This window comes from Coenobita brevimanus, chromosome 21 (assembly GCF_032717465.1).
Source record: "Coenobita brevimanus isolate Jiangsu-jjx chromosome 21, ASM3271746v2, whole genome shotgun sequence".
NCBI classification, from domain to species: Eukaryota; Metazoa; Arthropoda; class Malacostraca; order Decapoda; family Coenobitidae; genus Coenobita; species Coenobita brevimanus.
In genome coordinates this window covers 2,483,728-2,496,765 of record NC_136974.1, presented here as the reverse complement: position 1 = coordinate 2,496,765, position 13,038 = coordinate 2,483,728, and the positions used below count along the sequence as shown (strand labels likewise).

The 13,038-nt window shown below is 42.1% G+C and overlaps 1 protein-coding gene across 1 annotated transcript in view; it reads left to right on the top strand.

Annotated features, from left to right (window-relative positions):
* Positions 1–13,038, top strand: part of LOC145392059 (uncharacterized) — a 286,089-nt gene that overhangs the window by 195,151 nt on the left and 77,900 nt on the right. Inside the window, exons 45-46 of the mRNA XM_080266515.1 lie at positions 2,730–2,872; positions 6,327–6,462. Of these exons, the coding sequence (XP_080122641.1) occupies positions 2,730–2,872; positions 6,327–6,462 (279 nt within the window). The remainder of the gene's footprint in view (positions 1–2,729; positions 2,873–6,326; positions 6,463–13,038) is intronic.

Genomic DNA, 13,038 nt, shown 5'->3' with positions numbered 1-13,038 from the left:
TTGGACCTTGCCATATGACAAGGTTACATCAAGCGGCAACCTGTCTCATAGGAAGTTATTGTATAGCAAGGAAGTTATAACATGGGTTCATTGGGGATATGTTTTCGATCAAGGGCCACCAGCTTAAAGAAGTCTGAAAATTGTACACCAGGTGGGAGCTTTGAGGTAGAAAATAACCAATCTGCAGCACAGAGTATGTGAGGGAGAACAACCAGTAGAACATAGATCAGCCAATGAAGAATTTGAAGAGATGCTGTGTTCTTTTTGTTCACTAGTCTATCTATCTGTCTATAGCCTGATGCCCTAATCCCGCAAAGGGTGGCCGCAGACATAACGCCTCCAAGTCGCTCTGTCACCCATCATTTGACTACCCTCCCCCCAACTCACCCCCCCCCTCCCTCATATACCTCTCAACTCCATCCCTCCACCTCATCCTCGGTCTACCTCTCCCTCTCCCTCCCTCCACCTCACCTACATACACCCTCTTAGTCAGTCTTTCATTCTCCATTCTCTTCACATGTCTAAACCACCTCAGTGTATTTCTCCTAATCTTCTCAACCACATCCACATCCACCCCACAGCGTTCCTTCACTTCTTCATTCGTCAACCTGTCCCTCCATGTCACCCCACATGCTCCTCTCAAGTAACTCATTTCCACTGCTCTCACTCTTGACTTGTTCCCCTCTTGCAAGGTCCACGCCTCGCTTCCATACGTCAGGGTAGGGATCACAATACTATCATGCAGTGACTTCTTAACTTCCATACTCACCTCCCTATTTCTCATCACTGCTTTCAGTGTACCAACAATCTTCCTTCCCTGCTGTACCCTTTCACACACTTCATCCCCCAAAGTTCCATCCTTACTCATCACACTACCCAAGTACTTGAATGCACTCACATTCTCCATATCCTCACCATCCAACCTCACTGCACACTCTGTGACTTCATTCCTCTCAAACACCATAACTTTACTTTTGTTTACATTAACTTTCAGATTCCTCCCCCTACACACTGTCCCAAATTCATTCACCAAACCTTGCAACTCCCATTCATCTTCACTCAACAGTACTGTATCATCAGCAAACAGCAACACCGGAAGCTTCCAAATCTCACCCTCATTCATTAGAGCCACCCCCACATCCACTGCCCTACCCTGCATCTCCTTTACAACCCCATCCATGTATATATTAAACAGCCATGGAGACATCACACAACCCTGTTTCAGTCCCACATTGAGATCAAAGAAGTCACTCAGCTCACCATCCACTCTCATCGTAACCCTAGCTCCCTCGTACATACTCGTCACAGTACTCAACAATTTCCCCTGAACTCCATATATTCTTAATACCTTCCACATACCTTGCCTATCTATTCTGTCATAAGCTTTCTCCAAGTCCATGAAGGCAGCATACACTTTCCTTCCCTTCTCTAGATACTTCTCCACTAAACAGAACAAATATCTGCTCTACACACCCTTTTCCCTTCCTAAATCCCCCTTGTTCTTCTCCAACTAGCTCCTCTGTCATATGCCTAACCCTATCAATGAGTATTCTACCATATATTTTACCAGTCACACTAAGTAGGCAAATACCTGATTGGGATTATACGTTAGGAAATAAAACCCTACACACATAAGAAAGAGAGAAGGACCTAGGTGTGATTATAAATAACAGACTATGTCCGGCTGACCACATCAGTGAGCAGGTACGGAACATGTATACACTGCTTGCAAATATGAGAATAACATTCACATACATAAATGAAGACATGCTAAGAAGGATAATAACATCATTCATCAGGCCAACCCTGGAGTATGTATCAGTAGTCTGGAGTCCTCATCTCAAAAAACACATAGACAAGATTGAAAATCAAAGGGCCGCTACAAGATGGATACCAAGCTTAAGGGATGTAAGCCACGAAGAAAGACTAAATAAACTGAATCTACCAACACTACAGGAGAGAAGGAAAAGAGGTGACATGATAATGCTATATAAATGCATATCAGGGAAGGAGAAAATAGACATAAATGATTACTTAACATATGGGGAAACATCAGCAAGAGGACACTGCAAAAAACTGCATAAGAAGAGAGGTGATAAAAACGTAAGGAAATTCAGTTTCCCAAACAGAGCAATTGATCACTGGAATGCATTACCGAATGAAATAGTGTGTGCCAAAACAATTCACAAATTTAAGGATATGTATGATAAATATGGTTTAAGACATGGGGCAGTACGAGCTTGACTCATTCCCCTAAAGATACAATTAGGTAAGAACAATTAGGTAGGTAGGTAAGAACACACACACACACACACACACACACACACACACACACACACACACACACACACACACACACACACACACACACACACACACACACACACACACACACACACACACACACACACACACACAAAAGACAGTCTTTCAACATAATTTCAGCATACGATCTGTGAGAACACCTGTCTAATTTGACTTGTTCCTTGCAGTTGAGTGGGTTCACATCCAGAGGAACCTGAGCAACAACAATAGCAACAGCAACAAAATCATCATCATCATGAGCAACAGCGACACCTCATTTCTCATACTGATTCCTTAATCTGACCCAAGTTGCAGAGAGCTGATGTGAGACTTTGGCTTATTTTACTGTCACTCTTCCATCATATTGTCTCACTTCCATTCCATTTCCTATTTAATATCTTTTGTCACTTATCTGTCAACCTCAGATTGAGAGGCTCATACCAGTGGCAGGGGCTGAGCAGAAGCGGGAGTTTGCCCACCTCTTCCGCAACACTTCCAACAAGAACCTGGCAGATGAGCACCTCTGGTTCTCTGTCTTCCTGCGACCTCACCGTTCTCGCTTCACCAGGTAAGGGAAGGATAGTGGGTTGGATAAGTGAAAGGGTTGTTGATTGGAAATATATTTTATCAATTCATCATAACACCAGGTAAGGGAAGGATTATGGGATGGATGATGGATGGATGGATGAGTGAAAAGATTGTTGACTGGAAATATATTTTGTCAATTTAAGGGTTGATTGGAAAAGGGACAGGGTGAACTGATTGATAGGTACCATTAGATATTAAATACTTGCAGCTATGCATACATATACAGATATGTGCAAGATGCATGCAGATATTAGTTTTGACCTTTGCACACTTTTCTAGGTAAATATTATTTTCACTTCACACAAGGTTTACGATTGAAGAGTTGAGAGGAAGTATGTGACTGGAGTGTATTGGTGTTGTAATGAGGAGGGGTAGATTGAGATGGTGTGGGCATGTGGAAAGGATGGAGGATGACAGTTGGGTGTGGAAAGTGTGAAGTGCAAACACTGGGAGTAAGGTTGTGAAAGGTAGACCAAAAGATCTGTGATCAGGTCACAGAGCATGATCTCAGGGATAAGGGACTGAATAGGGAGGCTGCCTGAGATCAAACAGTGTGGGGAACTGCCATTAGGAGGCCAATGCATGCAAACATGTTGGAGCCATTATAAATGAAGCAAAGTGAAATCCACAAAACTTCAAAATGGTGCAGCAAAATGAATGAAGGGAAACACAGTAAGGTAATATGGACATGTGAACAGAGTATTTTTACCCTTGAAGTTGTCCTGTGTATGTCATTGCCTCTTTCTGCACAAGCCATTTTTAAGCAGCTTTGATGAGTGCCAGATTACTTTTCTGGCTCAGTTATTGATAGAGTTTAGCATTTTTGCAAATAATTCACAGCTTGGTGAAAGTGAATAAGGTGGGTCAGTTTAGAAAGGTGTGTGGTGTGAGTGCTATAGTCAGAGTCAGTATTGGGAATCAGAGGAATGTAAGAAACAGTGTTCATTAGGATTACGGTAACCTTTCCATGATTTTGGATGGTGTGGAAAGTAGAGATATGGACCTTTAGAATGAAGAATCTTTGGGTGGTTTATCTGGTCTGAATATTGAAATGATGACTGCTTTCTCACAGATACCATATCTTGGATTTCATTGTGAGGATTAGAAAAGTTGAAGATTTCAATGTGTTATTGTATTTTTGGCTGTTGGGCTTCTTATAAAAGTACATGCTTGTGATGTGATTTGATCCAGTTGCTTTGAAGTTTCTTTAATTTTTTAATGACTTGCAACACTTGTTGTGAAGTGACTGAGCTGCATGTTTATCTATCTATCTATCCATCTAAAGCCAGACACCAGCCCCATGAGGGGTGGCCACAAACAAACCACCTCCATGTCAACCTCACCCCTGCTGTTTTACTGTCCTCCCCTCAACATACACCCCCCGTCTCTGATATACCATCCCTTCATCTCATCCTCCCTCTTTCCCCCTCCACATCACTCACATACACTCTCCTAATTAGTCTCTCATTTTCCATCCTCTCCACATCGTCAGACCACCTCAGCGTATTTCTAACGCTTTCTTTCGCATCTACATCCACACCTTATCATTCCTTCACTTCCTCATTTGTCAGTTTGTCACTCCATGTAATCGTACATGCTCCTTTCAAGTAACTCATTTCCACTACACTCTTGATTTGTGACCTTCCAATGAGGTGCAAGTTTACCGTCCATATGTTCGATTGGGGATCACAGTATTCTCATGTAGTGACTTTTTCACTTTGATGTTCACTTGTCTGTTTCTTATCACTGCTTTCAATGTTTATGTTTCCCTTAATTTTCCAGAGTTCTTGTGACTGCTATGCTGTGTACATTGGTACTCCTCTTTGTGGCTTATTGATGCACAGTGGTTTTTAGGTTGTCAGCTTTTTCTTTCATGCTGGGGTTGGTTTCCTCATTTTTCATTAAGCCTGCATTGGTTGGTGGGGGTGAATTTATGGATGTGTGGATGTTTTTTATTACAGGTATCTTCCCGAAAATGCTGCTCTGAATGATATACCAAATGGTATATACAAAGTTGTTCCTGTTGACTGTTTTTGCATGTTGTGATCAGTTTTCAGAAAGTATGTAAAGGTTGTTGATGGATCTGTTTCTGTTGGGGTTTATTTGTTTATAAAGGCTTCAGCATGTTTGCATGCATCATCCTTTGTCACTTTATGATGGCTTTCTACACTGCTTGGTCTCTAGCAGCCTTCAAAGCTACTTGATCTCTAGCAGCCTCCTACAGTGCTTGATCCCTAGCACCCTCTCTCTTCAGTCCCTCATCTCTGAGGTCACGTTGTATGATCTCTGTTTCTCCCATTGCTAAATTGTTTGATTTCAGAAGAGTAATTAGTATGGAAGTATTTTGTAGCTACCACTAGGGATGTGTGATTTACCGGCTGTAGTATTGGTTCTGTTGAAGATTGTGATCACTTTGTCAGTAGTTGGAAAAAGAGTTCAAGTGGAAAATTTCTAGTGCTTGTTGTGTATCTTGTGTGAATTGTGTCCTGTGTGCCTTTATGTAATATGTGAACTTTTCCATATTTTTTGACTGGATTTGCTTGTGCTGGAGTGGTATATGATAATGGGGAGGTTGTCAGATGAGAGGTTGTGAAATGTTATACAGGTGATCTGAATGGTTAATTTAGGGATACATAAGTTGAGGTTGGGAATGGAGATGGCTTTGTTATGTCTCTTGTGGGTGTCATGTAAGGGTGTACTGGATGTTTAGCATGTTGAGGAATTCCAGTTGTTCTGAAATGAGAGTCGCATGGTTATCCTCTGTTTGAATGTTTAGACATGAGATGTTTTTCACTGAGGCCACATATTTCATGTTTCATGTGGCATTGTGTATTTTGATTTACACTGCTTTTGTTTTGTGGTGTTTTCATTGTGTATGTATTGTTCTGTGTATTGTTTTTTTTTTTTTTTTTTTTTTTTTATGTGTCCAACTCTGGGCATAGGCTTCACAGCCTGCTATCAAGGCCCAGCAGTCCTCCTACATACCATACACCTCTACATGTCACCACTTCGGCGCTAATACCCACCGTCCATATTGAATACATGCTAGGGCTGTCTCATACAGGACTGGTGTATTGGTATTAGCGGGGTTATTTTTACATGTCGGCGGGTCTTCTGGTAGATCAGTAAAGCCTGATTTTAATGAAATTCAAATCCTTAAACTGTTCCCTGCCCCAGCCGGGATTTGAACCTGGGTCTGTTAGGACTACAGGCCACCTCTCTACCGATTGTGTATAAAGGTGATGTGGCCACTCCCTTTTCTGTTGCAGATGACTAGAGACAATGAGACTTAATGATTCATCTGTTATGGCTGACCTATGTGGTAAAGCTACTAGGAGAATGGATGGGCTATGTTAAATACATACAGTAAGTGTAACTTTTATATCATGTTATTTGAATTTGCTTTGTTGTAGTGGACACAATACCCTTTACAGATGTCAGCGTGTGGCCTCTTGCTTTGCGTTGCTGTTCCTCTCAATGCTGGTGAATGCCATGTGGTATGAGAGAGTTCCAGACAAACCAAGAACTTCTGGACTTAACTTTGGACCCTTCAGTCTTTCACCAGAGCAGGTGAGAAACACACAGACAGATGGCTTGATTGAATAATTTATGACAGACTAACAGGGCAAATAGATAGAGAGGATAAAAAAAGTGAGTGAGTGATGTTATGCTCTCTGTTTCTAATTGCTATGATCCTCTTAGTACGAGAGTTTCTTCCTAAGCAGAACAGACAAAAAAACGGCATTAACAGACTGAATTTACTTTTTTTTCTCCCTAGTACCAGGAATATATTTTTCCCTTGCATTGAGAGAGATACAAACACCTACTAGGAAGAAGAGGACCCTCAGTGACTTCCAGGCATTTGAAGAATGTTGAAATTGCATCTGAGACCAAGCAGGCTGAAGCAAAGAGTGTGAATGACTTCAAAATGCCATAACAAACTGAGAATTACTGTACCTATCTCTTGGTTCCTGACTAAATGTATGTGCTCTGAACTGCATCTTAACTTGAGTGGATCCAGCGTTTCATCATCGCCGTGAGAACTAGATTGTTGAAATACCATACCTTTACAGTATGAGTGTCATTAACTCACCCACATATTCCCTTTAATATTCTGTCTGCTTTTTGAGTTGTGTTGAGCCCCTGTTTTCTTGTTGTCTATTTTGAGATTAATGGTAATTGGCTGTGGTTGGTGGGGGCACTCACCGTCCATGCACTCAGTGTAGTGCTGCATTCTAGTGCCTGCCCTTTCCTCTCTTCCTTCATTCCATCCTTCCTCTTCTGTCTTTCGTTCCTTCATTCTTTCCTCTTCCTTTTGTCTACGGGTGACACTACACTGAATGACAAGCCAATTGTTTCCTGCTCACCAGGATACCATGTATGACACTGGGTGGTAACCGTACAGTACAGTGCACCCTCACACAATGCAAGTTTATGGGTGGCAGAAACCCTCGCATTCTATGATTTCGCATTGTGTGAACCAAAGGACTTATGGGAAAAATGATATACGGTGGACAGCCCACCCAGAGCTTGGTCTTCGGGTCCCCTTCCAGCCTACTGTGCTCTGCTAATACTTTGTCTAATAGTACTTTTAGTTGGCTCAACAAATAAAACAAGAAATAGAACACCATGTACCTTTATTTAAGTGACTTCTGGCTTTGTTAAGAAGGGTGGGGGGTGGGTATCCGAGGCTCTTTTCTTGCCCCGCGGGGCAGGGCACCCCGTTGTCACTCTCCCTGTTACTGCTGAGGGCTCGTAGAGGTGAGTTAAAGCTTTCAAAGTCAGCAGCTGATACCATGATGAACAGGTGGGTACTGCTATGATGCTAAAACGGACCACAGGATGTGAGGTACAACATGTGTTCTCGTGGCAATATGGAGGAGAAGTGTTTATTTATACCCAGGAAAGTTGATAGATGGCATGCAGATAGCCGGCCAGCCACCCACCATTTTGAATCTGGCTCATTGCCAGTCACCTGCCTTCGTGTGACTGACTCGCATTGTCCAGCCTGACACTTGTAGAAATGGTGGGAAGTCCATTTTTGCCTTAGAATCATACAGCTGGTTCGCATGTTGGGAAATTTGATTTGCATATTTCGCATTCGATAAAAATAAGCATTTTCTGGGTTGACATCGCATTGAAGGTGATTCACATTGTGTGGGGGTGTACTATATAACCAAATTGTGGCACCCTCCATTTAGTGGGCAATTAAGGTGCTCCAATTGGATTGAGCTGGTGCAGGTTTATATCCAAAGGGTGGTTGGGGTTTATTGCTCACGTAATTCCACTCATCCCTGAGTGGCATTACGTGACCAACTTGCCTAGCCCCAGGCATGTATGCTTCTCATGGGCCAACACTGGATTGGATGATGATGATGAAGTAATTTCTTCAGGGTAAAAAGAGTTACAGTTGAGAAGATGATTCAGTACTCTGCCTCAGCCAGTGGTAAGGAGTCTTAGATCTTAGTAAAGCTGGCTCCATTTTGTTCTGTAGTAAATAACACATGAAGAACATAGACTTTTTCTCAGTATTCGGGCAGTATCAGTACAAAGGCAGCATGCAGTCTTGATGCCTTGAAAACACACAGGCACTTCCTTCAGAGAATAGAAACATGTAGTCGCTACTGTCTTTCAAAACCTACAGCCAAACATTATCCTTCATGAGCCCTAACCAGACATTCATTTCACAGTTATTGCCCTTCCTAAAGATATATTAATTCACTAAACCAAACTTCTGTGTGGCCAACACCCCTCTCAGCATTAGTACCAACACAAAACTCATCCCACAAATAGTCCACCATCCCTCCATTGTAATTCATCCTTTCACACCACACCACTTATTCTGTCATGCACCTCACTTTCACAACAAAACCAGTCCTTCAACATTACTTCAACACACGATCTCTGGGATGGATTGGCAGAAGTGGTGAGTTTCCTGCAGTCCACCGGATCCACATTCAGATGAGTGTGGGCCATAACAACAACAGCAGCTACGAAAGCACCTACATAGAATGACAGGAAATGAGAGGTGAATTATATTAAGGGCAGCCAAGCATTCCTGAGGAATGGTGAGCAGGGAATGATCTAGGCCACCATTGTGGGAAGTGAACACCTGTCTCCCCTGTATGATCATACAGCTGACATCAGGGAACCAGCACTATGTCTAGCCAGACCAAGAAGTGTGCCAAATCTGTGTACCTGTATGTCAATTATGTACAGCCTGTTGCCACTAACATTGCGTAACTCTCTTCTGGGGATTCATTGTCTGGTTGATCCTCCTTGAGTCTCAGGAACTCTAAAAAATTGCTTCTTAAGTGTTTTCTCATATTAACACTTTCTGTATCTGTATGTAAAACCTTAGTAACTTTTTAAAACCACTGCACATATTATCACAAAGAATTTGGCATACTGATACTTCATTATTTCTCAAAATTTCCGTAAAGACGTTGACACCTACTAAGATGTTGTTCAGTCATCTCACTAAAAGTTCATCAGGTGACACATCTGGCTGTTCTGACTAGACTGCCCCTCAGTCAGGAATCAGTCATCATCATGGAATCACCGAATACTACACTTGACTCAAGAGTTTCTGTGATCCTTGCAGTATTTATTTCCTCATTCTTCTTCATTTTTGATCACATCACATCCTGTCATAGTCCACATGGCTGACGTGTTCGCCTCAGGTGACACATCCACTTTCTGCACCTGTCTTGCTGCATCTTCATTACAAAGACACATACGGGACTCAAGATCATGCTAAATGTTATTCATCATTGTTAAGCTGATTTTGCCTCGTGTCTCCAGCAAGTAGTTTATTGCTTGTTTGAGAGAGGAACGACTCCAAAACTTGATAACAGTCATCTCAGGTTCAGGCTGTTGTGGCGTCTTAGGTTCGTCAAGTCACTCAGGCAGCAGGTCATCCTTGTCGTCCTCATCCCACTTTAGATCAGTGTTGGTGTCTTCTCCCATTTGTTTGTTGAAGTCATCATCATCATCATCATCATCCAATCCTACGTTGCCCCATGAGGAGCGTAGGAGCCCGGGGCTAGGCAGTTGGTCCTGACATTTAAGATGAGAATTAGTCTCCTATATCAATCATAGCACAAAGGTGTTTAAATGCCCACACTCGTTAAAAGTTCTTGACATTAGATAAAATCTCATGGTCCAGTTGTTACACTAGCAGCATCATGTTATGGAGCAAGAATACTGTAGAACTTTTCACTTGGGGATGTATGTCAGCCTGGTTAGATAGGTGACAGCTATCATTGTCCATAAGAAACAAACAATGAATAGTAACTCTAGCTCTGAAATTTGCATTCATGTCTTCAGTAAATGTTTCCTTGAGTTACTGTGCTGATATGTCCTGTTATCCAGCCATTCATCAAGGTGTGCTGGTACACATGAAAGCCATCCATATTCTGTAGATTCTTGTAACATCGTGGATGCTGCCAGATGTAAATGACATTGCCTGCCCGACAGATTAGCACAGAACGTAACTATAATCTTTGACTTGTCAAGCATGCGACCCTAGGCCTGTGTCTGTTTATTAGTAATATGTGTTGACTGACATCACCTTCCACGAAAATCCTGTTTTGCCTGATTTATAAATCTGGTATCAGGAAACCATTTACTACACTGGGTGGTAACCATATAACCAGATTATGGTGCCTGATGGTTTAGTGGGTAATTAAGGCACTCCAATCGCATTGAGCCTGTGTACTGTAGGTTTATATCCAAGGGGTGATTGGGGTTTATTGCTCATGTAATGCCACTCAGGGATGAGTGAGGCTGGTCACTCTCATCTTAAATGTCAGGACCAACTTGCCTAACCCCGGGCTCCTCCGCTCCTCATGGGGCAACATAGGATTGGATGATGGATGGATGGAAATGAATGTGGTCTCTTGTGGAGCCCTTCTTCTCAGTGATGCCTTTCAGCATGCCAGGGAGTATGTTTACTTCAGTGTCATCAGTTCTTCCCCATTCTCTGAACAACCTTCTTGAAATCCTTGTGATGTAGAACAGCATTAGTCAACCATTAGATGCCATTAATAGATGCTCCTCCACTCCGAGTTTTATACAGCATGTCATGTAGAACAGCTTGGCTTGCTCATAGATGTGCCTTGAATTCAAGGGTATATACACCTCTGGACATAAGCCATCATGATTATGGTGGGGTTTGTTCATTTTCATGGACCATTCATCTGCAAAGCCCCATAAATTTTCATCCATTCATCCATCCATCATCCAATCCTACATTTGTCCCATGAGGAGCGTAGGAGCCCGGGACTAGGTAAGTTGGTCCTGGCATTTAAGATGAGAGTGACCAGCCTCACTCATCCCTGAGTGGCATTACGTGAGCAATAAACCCCAACCATCCCTTGGATATAAACCTTCATCAGCTCAATCCGATTGGAGTGCTGTTATTAACCACTAAACCACCAGGCACCAAAATTTGGTTATATGGTTACCACCTAGCATAGTAAATGGTTTCCTGGTGTACAGGAAACCATTTGGCTTGTCACTCAATGTAGAGTCACCCACAGGCAGAAGGAAGAGGAAGGAATGAAGGAAAGAAAGACAGAAGAGGGAGTGTAAAGTCACCCATAGGCAAAAGAAAGTGGAGAATGAAGGAAAGAAAGACAGAAGAGAATGAATGGAAAGAAGGGCAGAGGAGAGGAAAGGGCAGACACCCAAGAGCAGCACTACATCGAGTGAGTGGATGGTGAGCACCCCTACTTACCATATATCCATAATATTGTTTTCATTTCTGAGGATTGTTTAATTGATGGATTCATTCAAGTGGATGGATTTTCCTGTACTAGTGTTATGCTCTCCTCCGTTGTACGACTTTGCTACGTTAACATTCATCTTGTGCATAATCTTCCATTATCTGGTTGTGGAAGGCATTGTTGGGCATAATTGACATTCAGTGCACAGTCAGGTAGTGAGAACACAGTACTGCCTCTGAAAAAAAGGTAGACACTGGCATCACTGTGCAGAAGCAGCTTACATCACACTGCACCCTGATGTGACACCATTATCTCAACACTGTGATGGAGTGAAATGCTGTGTACTCAGTGAGAAAATGGATTTGGCCCACATTTGACGTTTGTGCATAGGTACCATGTTTCCAGATTAGATAGGAACTGTAGATCATCAACCATGTACATACTAGGTGTATTGTGTTCTGCAAACACGTGTACTAAGATTGTTCTATACCTTCAGTTTGCATCCAGGGAAAAAAATATTGTCATGACCTTTGACAAGTTGCCTTCAAAATACATTTACAGTAATTCATTCTTCCTTGACCCTTAACACTTCCACCAAGTTTGGTTCAAGTCAGCCTAAACTGTTTGAGCTCCTGTCTTGTGACCTTGATATTTGACCTTTCTCTGTGGCCTTAACCTCAGATTGATTGTTTTCAAAATCAGATCCATTTATCATTGCCTTATCCTGAACCCTTCTATAAAAATTGGTCTTAAATGGAAAAGTGTATAGGGCATGGAAGATCTTATGGAAATAAACTGTGTGGTTTTTAGAAAGGGAGCAGACTGGCTCCATATTAAAGTATCTTATCATTGCTGATGGCCTTCACTGTTCTGGAGTACATGAGCAAGCTCGAAGAGGCTAACATCATTTGTCAAGCCTGTCCACAAGAGAGGGTCTGTCCATCCTGTCTCTTCCCTTAGAAGAAGGAGAGTGTAGAAAAATACGTCATTCTGGATTTCACTTCCCAATGTGCATTCATCTCATTACTGTTTTTGTGCTTGACCTCATACCAGTACATATCCGTGAGGTTTTTCTGTAACTTGATTCACCCATATACTGTACCAGAATTTTTTAGCCTCACCATGGGCTGCATTAGCTATCCATTCAGGGTTGTGCCACTTGAACTCATATTCAGCAAGGATCTTCACAAAGTTGATGACAATCCTGGACAAGGAGAGTTTATTTTTATTTTTTTTATTTTTTATTTTTTTTAATGCAAGGAAGAAGAGACCAAAGTCCAGAAGCCTTTAAGATTGTTCCCTCCAAGATAAAACAAAAACAAGATATAGAGAGCCAAATTCAAGGTCCATTCATTTCGAGATGCCTGGACACACTGCGTTTGAAAGACTGGAGGTCATAGGCAGAAGGAAAAAGACA